The sequence below is a fragment of the Ixodes scapularis genome, unplaced genomic scaffold (assembly GCF_016920785.2).
Source record: "Ixodes scapularis isolate PalLabHiFi unplaced genomic scaffold, ASM1692078v2 PGA_scaffold4__175_contigs__length_147842914, whole genome shotgun sequence".
Classification (NCBI taxonomy): domain Eukaryota; kingdom Metazoa; phylum Arthropoda; class Arachnida; order Ixodida; family Ixodidae; genus Ixodes; species Ixodes scapularis.
Window position 1 is genome coordinate 118,651,428 of NW_024609879.1, and position 15,152 is coordinate 118,666,579.

General features: G+C 49.5%; 1 protein-coding gene across 1 annotated transcript in view; it reads left to right on the forward strand.

The window, feature by feature from the left end:
• The first annotated feature begins 4,242 nt into the window (after positions 1 to 4,242).
• The window catches only part of LOC8036742 (ras-related and estrogen-regulated growth inhibitor-like protein), a 70,495-nt gene continuing 59,585 nt past the window's right edge, over positions 4,243 to 15,152 (forward strand). The window contains exon 1 of the mRNA XM_029978755.2: positions 4,243 to 4,309. Within this exon, the coding sequence (XP_029834615.1) occupies positions 4,243 to 4,309 (67 nt within the window). The remainder of the gene's footprint in view (positions 4,310 to 15,152) is intronic.

A 15,152-nucleotide genomic window follows, 5' to 3' on the forward strand; every position in this document is an offset into this window, starting at 1 on the left:
CTACCTCTTCACAAGAATGAAATTCGTCGATATCATTTCAGATAGACACGATTGAAATGTGGGCATTTGCAAGAGACTTTCAGAAGAACCCCTTAATAACCGATATGTTATGGAGACACCGTTCGCGTCACGTAGTTGAAGAACGAGGTAAAGCGTGCGTGCGCGTGCTTAAAAACCCCAGTTAAAAGACCCCGTAGATTAAATACCTCTCTAGCGTTTGTAAACTTGCATTCTTGAACAGACTTTCGAGTTACGCGTTGTCCAGGATTGTCGTAAATTCGGTGCAGTTTTACGAGACAAAACTGGGGAAAAAGACATGCATAATTAGTTTCGTTGCGCGTCGTGCATCGCGTAGCCGACCAGAACCTTAGCATCCTTGCAATCAAGGAACGAAGGCTGTCGACGCGCGAGGAAATATCTTCACAAGGAACCGCCTGGAAGCCCCCAGGCTGCTACACACATTCGTGTCCGAGTGTGATAAACTGCATTGCAGCGGTCCTTGACCGCTTACGGAGAGGGAACGCACTGGCACGCTGGCGCCATCTATCGGTAGCCCTAGAACACCATCGATCTGCGTTGCACTATTTGCAGGATAAAATCTATGCCCTGTTTACGAGAAATAGCACCCTATAATATGGTCAGAATTGTTTCAAGCAAAGGCGGTGGGAGAATGACGCGTGAAATACGGCCGGAAGTGTTCAAGAAAGACAACCAAAGTTAACGCCAGTCGTAAGCAGTCATAGGCGATCGTAACGCAAGCAGCAATTAAACGTAATTATGTGAACTAGCCTTTAAAGTGGTAGAAAATGTTTCGCTAAGAGACCTGGCTCTCGGCGAAGCTTCGGCCGCCACGCCGAGGCTCTTGAATCTGCTTCCCAAGGTCCTCTTACCACCCACGTTCGCGATTTCGTTTGGTCCGTCGAACGCTACGGATTAGCAGGTGGTCACTGAAGTCGTACATAGGGTTCAAACACGAGTGTGTGAACCAACCTTTGGAGTGGTGGCCAAGCGTTTCACCGAACGACTTGGCTCTTCAACGCAGAATGAACGCAAATTGGATGGTTCGTGTTTAGACAGCGTGAGGTCGATCTGCCTTTGGTGCGGTCCGGCGACGCTGGTTACGCTTCAGATGAGAAATTAGGCCGGTGTAGTACGACTGCTCGCCTGGGGTCTTTAACGTACATCTCGCAGTAGCGATACACATCCGCACGCAGGTACGATGCTCATCCGAATTTAAACGGGCAGGGGTGAGAATCGCTTAACTCTTGAAGCGACGAATAACCTCGCCTTTTCGAGCAAGTACCTTCAAGGAAGGTTGTTCCGGGACAAAGACCGCTGCCGTGAACACATCCTAGCACCGTCATCCATGGTGGGCATTTCACGACTGCGGCACGACTCGCATCCGACGGATCGGGCACCAGCAACAGCACCAGGCAGGCGCCACCGGCACGACCTCTGTCGCCCGCCTCAGACACCCAAAAGCATCAGCTGCTGCTGGTCCGGGGCCGGCCCTCGCCCTTCCAGCAACAACAAGAGCACGCCACGCAACCGGGCTATGCACGAGGAGGCCGGCGAGGAGGTCGGCCACAACAGAAAAAAAGGAAAGAGCAACAGCCATCAAAGCCGGTTTGCCGTTCGCGACTGTTCGCCGCACCGGCAGCTGCGGAAAGCGTTCTCTCAAAACTTCCTCGGGATCTCACGGACGCGGTCAGTCAGTCGACGATCGGCCGTTGGAGGAACAGGCCGCTCTGGAGCTTCCTCGAGGACCTTACGCTCTCTGCCGACCTTCGTCCGTTGACTCGCCCGTCCTCCCGTACTTCCGTCCGTCCAGCTGACTTGGGGCCGTGGTCCTCTTGGACACTGTCGACTCGGATCCTCAGATTTTCGAAGGGACGCTGGTCTTCGTGGTCTGTCTCGTCCAGGAAGCGTGGGCTGTGGCGGAGGGCTCTTTTCTGTAAGTCTGCGAAACCGAGCGCTCCTCTCTGTCTCCGCGTGATCCTGAGAGTGTCACCGGGTGCCGGTATTGCACTCGGGAAGGTTAACAGGTGACACTGAAAAAGTGCGGCGGTTTAATACCGGGATTAGATAATCGGGAAGTCTTGTTTGTCCGGATTTATCAAACTGACAGGTGAGTGGAAAAAGAAAAGTTGGCCTTTTCCGTTCGGATAGTTGACTATTTCTTCCCGTTCTCATGTCGTGCGTGCGTGCAGTGCTATCGCAGACATAGGTGCAAGAGCGTTTAGTAAATAATTAATTGTGTTGTGTGTATGCTTCAAAACGAGAAGTTAGTAAGCACCGATGGGCGTCTGGTCTCGCTGCTGTAAATGTGAACTTTAGCCAGAGCAGTACGACTGCTGGCCTTGAGTTTTTAACGTGCATCACGCATTAGTGATACATGACCGCACGCCGGTACGATGCTCATCCGGATTGAGACAGGGAAGGGGGGGGGGGGGGGGGGGGGGGGAGAGCGACTAATTTCAGGATTTCTGGGTTATGCAGTGCGAGCTTTCGCTCCACGTGTTCCGAGTTGTGGGGCGTCATCACACTAGGCTGCAAACTTTTTTTTTTTTTTTATAGCTCGCCTTTCCCCAGCGCATTCCCGGTGACAAGCTCGCAAGGGCGCTTCTGTTTTCGTCACTATGGGTAGTGCACGTATTTCCATGGTGCATAGAAGCTTGGCACTGCACGTGCTCGCACCAGCGGAGGAAATTGAAGTATGCTCACTCTGCGTTGTGAAAAGAATTCCACCAGGCGGCGATTCCCATACTTCTCGCCGCAAATAGCCCCGCAACATACTTTGTTCACGAGGGATGGTTGCTGTTTTCTAAGTTATGCATTCTCCCCAATGTTTCCTAAAACGCTTCGCATAGCTCTTCAGCTTCAGCAAAGTAGAATATCAAGTAATGGTTAAACAACTTCAAGCCAATTTGCCCTTGAGATTTGGCGATACTAGTTCAAAGCTATAAGAGTGAATATGCCAGTGCAGTTCGACTGCCAACCAGAGGGTTTGTAAGGGTACCACGGAGCAGTGTTTACGCGATCGCACGTCGGTAAAATGCTCGTTCATCTCAAAACCGACAGGAGCGGGCAGGTGTCCTGGGATGGTGTTTACCTTGCTTTAAAGGACCGACATATCTTTTTAGACAAAGATGTTTTCGTTCATTTGCTTTATTTTTTATTCTATCTCAGTCATTGATTAGCTGTGTGTGTGTGTGTCTTATCTTCAATATTGACTGACGGGTATTTTTGTTTCAACTAAGCCTGACTATGTTCTTGCCCCAATTCTCGTTTACGCCTTAATTTATATCTTTTTGCTTAAACTGGACTTTGTTTTTGTTTTTTTTTTCTTACTCGTGTCGGTTTTGATTTCCAGGTCGTCAACGCAAGCTAGAGGTCCCCGAAACGCGCGTGGGGTGAAATTCAGGCTATCCAGCAAACCGACGTCACAGTTATCTGCCCAGAAAGCAGCCGTCGGGAGTGCAGTAAAAGAAGAAACCGCATCCCGAGAAACGCTCGTCACGATAACGGAACGCGCTCCAAAAGTCCCTTCCCCGTAAAGCTCGTTGTCCAAGGGGGGGAGAGAGACCCATAACCCCATTCCTCGGGCCCCCCGAATCTATCGAGGTGAAGAGACTACGAAAACGCTTCCTTACCCGCTGGGAAAATTCCAACCCCGAAAAGCCGGCCCGCGATCTTGAATCATCAAAAAGACCCATCCCCCTCAAGACCGACGTCTTCAGAACGGCCATCCTTGAAGACCAGAAACAAGTGAAAAGAAGGATCTTCATCCGTTGACGTCCGCCCGACTTTGGACAAGACCCCACGAGGAAGGCGAGTCTGTTCTGCCACTTTAGACGAGCCGTCGTCGAATCGTCAGAAAGAAGGTGACAGGTCTGACGGACGCGTCGAGAGAAAGCGGTTCTGTTTTGCGATCAGCTGTCCCTCCCAGGAGGACTCTTGCGGAAGCAGCAGGCTCGAAAAGAAAGCGCGAGAGAGAGAGGGGGGACCCGTGCTCTCTTCTGGAACTGGGAAGACTTGCCGTGCACGTCTTCGAGGAGCAAGTCCACGCACCGCCGGGAATGTCGTGGGCGAACAGGCGGCAGTGAATTCACTCGCTCAAGGACGCAAACTTGCGTCGGGGAGCGGATATCGAGAGAGGCGACGCCGCGACGCGCGGACGACGCTTGGAAAAGGAAGAAAACAAGTCTGCCGAAGCAGCAACAGACGAACAAGGCGGCCGCAATGACGAACCGCAGCAGCAATCGCATCAAGGTTGCCGTGCTCGGAGGCCCAAGAGCTGGAAAGTCGGGTGAGTTTACTGATTTTTCTTTCGTCCTTTTTTTAGTTGCGACTCTCGCTCCGAAAGGACAGTTTGTTTCTCATTTCGGTGCGCACGTTGTCCAGACTTGTTTTCAAAGTTGCCCCGTCGACTTGTTGTTTTCTCGCCCCCCCCCCCCCCTTTTTTTTTCTCCTGACGGGGGGTGCTTGACAGTTTGTCGGATATCCGCGTAGGATGGTTCGTGTCGCTCGTGTAGTTGGATTGTTTTGTATGTTTCTTTCTTTTTGAGTCGATGACGGTTAGGCTAACGTTTTGATATCCTATCGTCTATACAAACTGTTTTCATAATTTTAAGCTCTACTTGGAATCATCAGATGCGGGATTGGGAGTATGAAGTAAAGCATTTTACTTTAGATGTCACGGGCGCAATGCGGTTTTCGGCACTGAATAGCAAAACAGATTCGCCGTCAAATTCTGCTTGTTTGTTTTATGATTCCGTCTAAACCAAGGACACATACATATAAATTAGTGGAGAAGTCCCTATACGTTCTGAAGAGAAGGAAATATAATGGTTGTTTCGTTTTACTTTTCCATCTACTCATTCAAACTTCCAGATGTGGAATTATCTCATACATGTTGTTTCTTCTCTTTGTTTTTTTTTTTTTTTAGTTACCCAAAGTAGCGATAATTACTATTCAAAGCATCTAGCAGTGATATCTCATGTTTTTATTCGACATGGACAGCGTTGAGTTTTGTGCGTATCTGTCTGTGGGGGGGATAGTATAATGATGGCACACCGTGGTTTCCGTTATAGGTATTCCATTTGTCCTAGCTTCTACGATTGGCCACTACTTCGAGGGTCAGTATTGCGTTCAAATACATAAATAACTCAATGATTCCGAGTTGTCACGCTGTGTAACATCGAGTCGGACCGACAATACTTACTATTGTGGTCGCGCACTTCACGTTTCTTTTCTGAGTCGTCTACAGACAAACACCAGTTCAACTATGCAAACTGCAACAGAGATTCATGCAGATAGATTTACAGGATCTGCAACCTCAAGGACCTGCGCTAATCTTCGAAGCGAACAAGCGCGGCGTCGCTCAATCCGACGCTATCGCGCAGCCTTGCATGGCTCGCCGGTTAAGCAGTGAAACATTCCCTCAGGCTATCGCAATAATCGACAGGCGCGTGTGCGGATTTCTTGAGCGCCACCGAGGCATTGGCCTTGTTCGTATCAAAGTAGTTAAAGTCGTTTCGTACTCGCAAATGGCATTGACTACCCGCAACAAAATTGACAACTTTTGATCTACACAAAGCTGTGTGAGAGAAATGCGAAGTATCCCCAGTGACATCGATCACGATCACGAGGTACGCAGACGCTGTCGGGCAGAGCAGAAATCGGTTTGTCCTACTACATTCCTCACGCATCATAAGCAAGAACTTTAGACGTCCCGGAAACTTTCGTATGATACGGTGGTGCATACAAAGTGCCCCTATGCTTTTTTTAAGTACAGATCTATTGGGACTTTACACGTGTACTGCATGCTACGACACTTACCTGATATGTGTATATATTTACTGCGCGCTTCTTGAGCGGCCGATGATGCGTACTGTTTACGCGGATAGTTTATTAGCGTGTAATTGGTACTGTAACGAACGAGGTAGGATGACAGAACTAAGGGCGAGCGAGAGATGCTTGCCTTTAGAGAGAAGCATGGAAGGTATGGGGGTGGGTGGAATAGGTCTAACTGGCTTGATATAAGCTCTCTAGGTGTATATACGTGAGCGCGATCAGAACGGTTTTATTGCACTTGGGCAATCCTGTTAGTCGATTGAATAGCAGTGGCTCTAATAGGTTTCAGAGTACGGTTTTGTACATAAAAGGGCCATGAGATGACTGTTTGGTTGTGATAAATAATTTTAGATCGGAATCTTACTAGGTAATCACTAATCGTGCAGTAGTGGGCCGAAAGAAAGAGGATGAAAAGTCAAAAGCCTGTTTTTGGGTTCTAAGATTTCGGAAATATAGCGGGCTACTTTCACCTATTTCGTACCTCCTTTCCTTCGAAAGCTTTCCGCTCTTTCACTGTGATACTTCCGCAATACCCAAAGCACGTCAGCCTGCCCCCAGTTTACGTGTTGGACAAGTGCACTGCGTCACTCGGACGTATAATCAGTCAGTCGACGAATACTTGAATTCACGTTCGTGGCTAATGAGTGTCGTGATGGCACTTATCATCGTTTGCGAATGGCAAGTTCCATGGTGTGCTTAAAAAGGACGTTGGAAGCTGAAAGTCATCGTACCGGAGCCCAAGCACGTCACGACCACGGAGAGAGAAGTTGAAAAATCGTTCTATGGTCCCTTCAAGGCTTGCGCTGTAGTATGAGGAGTATTCACTGAGCGCCATATTTGTGGGCGCTGTCTAGAGCGCATGCTCAGCACGAGCCCCCATTAATATGCTGCTAAGACCGGCCATTTTGACGGTGTGGATTGCACGTTGAAAAAGAACCCTGGAAGCTAGCCATCAGCACGCGCTCAGCAGTCGCGCACACAGTTATGGCCGCCAGTGAATACTTCCTATAGGAGGCATTCACTGGACACCATATTTGATTGCGATGTTTAGAGCGCATGCTCAGAACGAGCTCACATTAATAGCATGCTAAGACAGGCAACCTTGATGGTGCTAAATGCACGGTCCAAAAGGACTGCGGAAGCTGGCCGTCAGCACGCGCTCAGCAGCAGCGCACACGGATATGGCCGCCAGTGACTATTTCCTATAGGAAGTATTCACTGGCGGCCATATCCGTGTGCGCGACTGCTGAGCGCGTGCTCATGGCGAGCTTCCACAGTTCTTTTCTAACGTGCATTTCGCACCCTCAAGATTGCCGATCTTTGCAGCCTATTAATGTGGGCTCGTTCAGAGCATGCGCTCTAGACATCACCCACAAATATGGAGCCCAGTGAATATTCCTTATACTACAGTGTAGCTATACGATGGAATCGTCAAATTATTTAGAATCCTGGTTAAATTAAAGCCTTTTCATGTTTGCAAAGTAGCGCAGGTGCGTCGATGCACGAGGCACGTGCAACGTGCAGCACTGAGGAAGATCATGGCGGCACAGCGCAGCAATGAGTTAGATTTCAGACGCCATGCTCTTTTCAGAAGTGGCGCGTGGCACGTGTCTGGAGTATTTTCACAACAATGAATGGCGCCACTTTTCCCATAATAGAGGTGCTTTAGGTTAAATTACATCTTGAAGTCGAGAGTGTATGGTCATCCGAGTACATAAGGTGGCAAGCGGTGATATACGACATGGCTCCCACCTGTGCACGAACAAAGTATAAACGCAGTATGCCCTCAAGAACACCTCGCGTGATTATTTCAGACAGAACGACACACTCAGCACGAGCACAGAATCGCCAGTGGTTGCGCTTCCTTCCTGTCAGAGCTGAAGAGCCCATACTCAAAGTACAAGCGCGCTTGAATATACCTATGCGGGGTACGAACTGAGGCAGCAAAAATGTTTCGTTCCACGCCACTGAGCGTCAGTTTATATATAAAAGAAAAGCGCCGATGTCATGTTCGCACTAACCGTGTCGGTCAGTGTGCCTGGGCGAAACGCGCAGCTAAGTGCACAGTCCCAGTGTTTAGAAAAGCCAGGTCAGCGTGGAAAAAGCACTTCCTAGATTTTTTCGATGTTCCTAGAGATAAAAACAACCCGCCTACAAAATAAACAAAAACAAAAAAGCTCGCCCCTTAAACGCACTACATTTCGATCGACCGTTCGATGCTATCTTTGCACTGTAGTACAATAGCGAACGCTTCAAACTCCCGCTGCCCCCCATCTCTATACCAAACCCTGATGCTCATTTTGATAACGAGCCCGCCTGTTTTCACTTCCGTCAAGCGTGGTCCCCCGCGCAACCAAACATAGAAGTTCGCTCTGGATAAAGACCGCGCTCGTGCTTCTCTTATCGTCGATAGACAAAGCCCAGCAAAATCGGCTCCACCATCGCACTGAAAAAAAAAAAAAAAATCTGACGGCTCACGAAAGCTTTCTAAAATAGGCCCCTCTCTGTGCTGGGTTCACCATGACGGTGCAGTGGGAGTTATACGCACTCGCCGGACCGATCAGCTATCTCTCTTCCATCAACTAATTCTTCTCCGTGCGCGTGGGCGGGCGCACGATCACGTCGCGAAAAAAGGAACGTACGATTGGTCCCAGTGAACACGTACATCTTCCACCAAGTGGTCGGCTTAGGAACGAACGGAGTGCACAACCCGTATATCCCCTTCAACGCGCGTGCCCCCGCAGGCGACGCTAGTCCGCCAGTCTTTGAAGTGGTTTCTGAGATCGTTACTTTGTGGCGGTAACACGATCTACGCGCTGAAAGCATCCCAATATCTAGAAACTACAGTCATGCCTAGCCTATTTTCCTGTTTAAAAAAAATATGTTCAAAGGTCGCGGACACGCACTTTCTCAGGGCGAATAATTCTCCTAGTGAAACGGTCGACAGTTCAGAGCAGTGGTTCAGGGTCCGAAGAAGTCCCAAGCTGCCGCTGCCTTGGAGGAATTGCGTTTCAGCAGTTGTTTGCGCGTGCAAGTGATATTTCACAATCTGATCCGATTCTACTTCGTCTCACCTTAGCATGGCATATTGTTAGCCGCGTGTGCTGAAAGCGCGAGCTGTTGGCTTTAGATGAACCCTCGTAGGCTGCGCCAGCGCTCGTGTAGTGATTGCTCCAGTCAAGGCAGTCAAGGCTACCCGCTCGTGCTTTCACAGCCTTCGCAGTTAGTCCATGCTAACGTGAGACGAAGTACAGAAATCCTTTGGCGGACCAGGCTGTTTACAGACGTTTTCTGTTTCCTGTCTTTCTCAGTCACGGGTTCCGTATCTGGTGTGCGGGACGAAAAAATAATGAAACATTTCCACCTGTAATATGCGAGAAACATAGGTGAGGCAAAACAAGAATGTGTGCCAATCGCACATTTTTTGTAAATACCTTCCAGCGGCGTGGAGAGATCCAAACGATGCTTTACCGCATACTAGAAGTGACGACATTCAAGATGGCTGCGCCGTTGTGGAAAAGGTCTCCAACGCCGACGAACGCAACGTGAGCCAGCGCAAAACGACGTGGCTACCTTGTCGTCTGCTGCGGCGTGTTTTCATTTCCTGGTCTGTGCAAATCACGCGATCGGTGTGTGCTTTCGGCCGTGTCGTGTGGTCATGCTTCGAAGCAGCGATTTGGGGTATTGTGACCAGTTCGAAATCAAGAAAACGGTTGGGATGATGAGTGCACACCAGCGTTTATTTTCTCCAAAACGTCACGCAAAATGTCGAAGAAAAAAAACAAAAACAAAACAAAAAGGACGCGTCCGTCGAAGCTATGGCCTCTTGGCGGGTTCGCCGGAGTCGTGTCAAATCAACTCCGGTGAATCCGCCGGGATACTTTGATGGGAGCGATGCTCTCGATATTCCACAGCGACCTCTTTCTTACCGCTACTGTCGTTTAGAAACGGAGACACCCCAGTTGAACATTTCTGGCCGGCTAAATAGCAGATGTTTCACTGGGTTCGCCGTTCCCGTAAATTCGACGGCACTTGTTGTTTCGATCGGGCACGGCCTTCGGCGCGTCTTCGAGCTTCCAGCTTTTGCCGGCACAACGTGCACCTGAGTCCGGCGCGAGAGGCCTACGAAGCGTTTCTGGCTAGCGCATCCTCGGTGCAGCCCACGTCCACGCACAGTCGACTGCACGCAGGTTAAATATGCACATCAACACAGGAACATGATAACAGCCCACGTCACACGGCAGGAACGGCAGGTTCAGATCGCTGCAATGAGCGTCTCACGCACTCCGACTGGCCCCGGCGGCACCCGACATCCAGAATCCAGATTCCCGAATGGGGCACTCGCGCGAGGGTTTCTGGGAAAGCCGCCATCGTGGCTGTGCGGGTGAGCGGTTTGCTTTTCCGTCGGGAGAACGCCGACGCGCACTGGGCCCGCTGGGCAACACAGCGCTACGTCGAGCTGCGCATGAGGTTGGAGTAAAGACACCAGTTCGCAGCCAGCGTCGGCCAGCGCTATCAGGGTGCTCGTCGACCTTACGACGCGCGACGCCGACCCGTGGAGCGCGATGAAGACGAACCGCGACGGCCCGCCGCGGCTAGGTGGCGTAAGCTACCGTCCATTATAAAGAATGCGATCGATGTTTATCAATCTATCCATCCATCCTACAGAGTCGGGTGGACAGATCATTCTGGGTCCGGCGAAAAGCGAGGAAAAATATAGTTCGCTGGTTTCGAAGCAAAATTTCAGTATTACGCCTTTTGCACCAATAACCTTTTGTGTTTTTGTCAAAATAGAACGCACAACGTGCTCAAAACTAGGTATAATCATAACAATCGTAATCTCCATTGGTCCAGAAAAACAAAATAGCAAGCGAGGGAAAAGAGTACGCATGATTTTTCTTCCAGTGAAATCTGTAGGCATTATTGTAATCTGGAACTACATATAGATATTAACTGACACCTATTACACAATATAACACAAAAAAAAACATTTTCTTAAAGCACATTAGTGCTTCTTTAATATAAATTTCAAAAGTGGCGATGCAATGAAAAACGCATAGCGTGCGCCGTTGGAGGTGCATTATGGCCGCCACCATAGATAGACCCCTTTCTTTGCAAACGCCACCAGGTGGCGCTTCAGTCTGTGACGTCCCAGCGAACTTCCGGATGACAAAGACAATGCATACCGCTGCTTGAAACGTCAATGAAACATTTGACCACGAATTTTCCAGGTGAACTCCAAAAGAACCAAGAAGCACGAGATCTGTTCAAAATTTTCGAATATTCTTCTCAAACGTGTTGTGTTCTCCAAGACGTTAAAACATACAGTCGAAGGCCCTCACGAAATCTCCAACTTTCCGTGTAGCATTTATGCTTTCTAGCACCGGTGACATAAGGCAGCTCGACGGGCTTGCAAAGACCGGAAGTCGCTCGGGACGCAAGCAGCGGCTCATGTTTGTAAACACTAGAAGGGTCTATACGCGAAGGCGAGCAGGCATGCGTGTGTCTATATACGCTTTCATGCACACTGCAGCGCCGACATTGATCAAACAAAACGCTGCGGCGGTCGGAAGCCCCGACAAGCAACTAATAGAACGATAAAAACCCGGTCAACAAGGTTTCTCATCTCTCTAGTTAGGAGAGAGGAGCCAGTTTTTTCGCCTTCCTTTCCTATTAAATACCTTCACCCGAAGGAGGAGCTCCTGTTTTCTAAAGCGATATTTTCAATGGACTCCGTCGCGTCGAAGCTGAAGTGGTGCCTTACCGAACAGGTCCGCACCCCTTCCCCCCTCTTCTCCCATCCCCCGGGGGTAGAAAAAAAAAAAAGCGAGAGAAGAGGACGAACTGGGTTAAGTTTTACAGCGGAGAGCACTGAACCCGCCCGCCACACCATATACTCCATTCGCCCCTAAGCCGACGGTGCGGTACAAGCTACCTGCTCCTTGGACCAGTCGTACGCGGTGAGCGAGCCGTCTGCTTGTTGCGTACGAGTTGCGATGACGTCAGAACGAAGCCGAGCTCTGATTGGCTTTGATCGAAAGGATGGTGTGTGGACCGTAATGCTAGATGCCGCAAGATCTACCCCCTACTCTTTTTTTTTATTATTATTATTATTCATCCAATAAGAGTTTGGCCTTCCGACATTATCGCAACCCCTGTCCAAAAAGCAGACGAACTTGCGCTTTGCATACGTCTATTCTTTCTCCAAGTGATCACTTGATCGCCATTATTCGCGCGCCGAGTACGGCGTCATGGGATGAAAGGGAGGCGGATGATTGATCCGGTGAATGCTTAGCTCCCATCGCACTCTCGGCAAAGGTGTGGACGGAGAATAAACCCCGTTTTACTTTATCGTCGAACCAATCCGCAGCGCTGTGAACGCAAGGCACAACTACGAGACTTGCATGTCACTGCATGCCTTTCGAATGTCCCGTAACACTCACACGGCATCGTGATTGGTCAAGGCGGCTCGTAACATGCTCTGCGGTCCACCGTAAGGTTGAAGAAAGGGGTTTCGTCCTGCAATGTGTGTGTGTGTGTGTGGGAAGGGGGGGGGGGGGGGGACGGTAACGTGCAGTGCGGTGAAGTTGGTCGTCTGCTTCGCGTGGCTGTGGCTCAGTCGCCGAACCGTTTTGAGTAGATGGATCGCCGCGTGGGATGATCGGCTGACGGATGCGATATGGGACGACGTTTATGGCTTGCTCCCCGCCCCTCGTGAGCGGGTTTCTACTATTGGGATCGGTCGGACTGTCCACGGGGAACTGGGTTGCGGAGCCGTGCACACCCGTCTTCGTCATAAAGGAGCGCGTGTGTTCGTTTTCTTGATGCACGCGCGTCGGTTGCTAAAGAAACGCACCTATCGCGCGTTCTCTTGGTGTAATATTTCCAAGTGTCTACCTCGAATGAGCACGCACGACATGATAACTTAAAATCTTACCGGTGGAAGCTATCTCTGTTCGTTTTGGGTATTGCAGAGTCCTTTGGATTATGGTGCCATTGCGGTATTCTGTTTCCAACTATGATTGCCGGAAAACAAGTGAGAAACCATTCATACTGACGCACTACGATAACACGGTGAGAAACAAGTCGAACGTTTTGAAACGATTCGTACAATATAGTCACGTGATCAACTTCCCACGCGCAGTGAGTGACATCACATGAGACGCGAAAGAGGTATAACTGGGCCGCAGAATTGGGCGGTCATGGTAGTCATACGTTTGTATGCGTGCCATTCCGGCGGTGACAGCTCGATTGTTGGTTGTTTATTAGAACACGACGCGGGGTTGAAACGTTCATATATTGGTACAACCATCACCCTTTCAAGCGTGAAAGCTGCCGGCCGCCCTTTGTGCATTGATTTGCGTTCGATAAACCGTACGAAGAGATTGCGCAAAGAGGCGGCGATGTCGCGTAAATATCGTTCGTCCAACGTTTCCTTTACCCACATAACGAAACAGAACAAAAAACTATGTCAGGAGAGCGTCACCTTAGAAAGCGAAATGTTGCAACCGCGAGCGAATTACAACGTCGAGTAGGGCGAACGAATTGAATGGGGCCGGAACTCGCCGAGAGCTTGAAACCCCGCCACACCAAACAGAACCGCTGAGTGGCAAGCCGTTTTTCTGCGAACGCAAACAGCCGCCATTACGGGCGGGAAAACGTGACGACTTGGTTACATACGCCTCGCCCACGAGCGACACAAAGACATACAAAATACGCAGCGAATGATCCATTCGTCTCGCGCGGAGAACGCAACCACCACAAAGGTTTATCAATCTACTAGATTCTAAACATTGCGGATGACTTTCTTTTTTGTTATTATTTTACAAACATTTGCGTTCCGCTCTGACAATCAAAGCTGCTGGGTCAATCCCTTGGCCTCGCACCTTTGAAAGACACAGCCAAGTACACAAACAGTGTGGAAAAAAAAAAAGACTGACATGCCGAGAAGAAAAGGGTTAGCCTACATTCTTCTTCGTTCGCGGGGTTGCGGCGGCGATCGACAGCGGTCTCGGAGACGCGCTCACAAGTTAGACGGAACACAGCTCCAACGTCCATCACCGTTTGCAGCTGTCAACTTACACCGAGACGTGCGCACACGAGCTCGTGCAAGGACGCGCGCGCGCGCGTCGCCTCACAATGGAAACTAATCCGCCGAATCCTCGAAAGAACAACCCCCTCACCCAACCCCGAACCCTTTCCGAACTGTCAAGCTGTCTCGTAAGCGTTGCGTAACGCTTTCCTCAAACTTTAAAACGACCACCGTTGTCTCGGGGACACGGAGTGACCGAATGTCGACTTCGGCCCCGCGTGTTCCTTTCCCGGTCTCATTCGACGGAGCGTGCCGATATCTTTTTGTTCGCCGAGACCTTTTTGTCCGGATAATCAAGGGCGCTCGCGGGGGCTGTCTTCTCAATGTCGGCTGGCGAAACGGGGGGCAGGAGGCCCCTCCGGATGGAGATCAGTCAAGGTCCCCCTGCTTCGTGTGCGTCGAGGAAGATTATACCGTCCGCGGGACGGCGTGTTGGTAAACTATAGAGGCGGGACCAAGTGGAAATACCTGGACAGGTAGCACGTTGGCTTCCCCGTTAGACACGCGTCGGGCAATGAGGCGCGCTTCCAGCTGTTCTCACCAAGGGACTGTCGGGTTGTTTTTTTTCTTTTCTTTTTTTTTCTTATTATTCGTAGCACTTAGCAGTGTTATTAGTAACGCGTTATTTTTTAACGCACTAACGTGCTCGCTAGTTTTCTAAATGACTAACGATTAGAGTATTTCTTAACTATTTTCCGATATTTTCTAGCAAATTACGTCACTCGTTTCTGGACACTTTTGTTTAGTTCTTTTAGCTTAAAAAATAAATTATTTCGCCTTTTGTAAACGGCGCCGAGAAAGAGAATAATATCTTCTCCCGCGGCATCATTTTTAAAATCCTTCACTAAGGAATCAAAATTTAGACAGAAAACAGTTTTGGTTTACTAAGTTGAAAACAAAAAATATAATAAACAAAGTGAAGTCACTCTGTAAAAGCTTATTTGTCGTCGAAGTTTACGTCCGCGTTTACCGCCGCTAAATGAGACGTGAAATATAAAGCAACGCGAAAGTAACGTTCCTTATGGTCTTTGGAACGGTAATGGTATTTCGTTACACTCGCAGGACGGTAACGAATCTCAGTAACTCGTTAATTTATGACGTGCTAACAAGTAACGCTATTGAGTTACGTATTTCTCATAACGGGCTCAACATTAACACTCACTGCCAACGATACGTTTCAGTAGCCCCTCCTCATGGTTCCTAT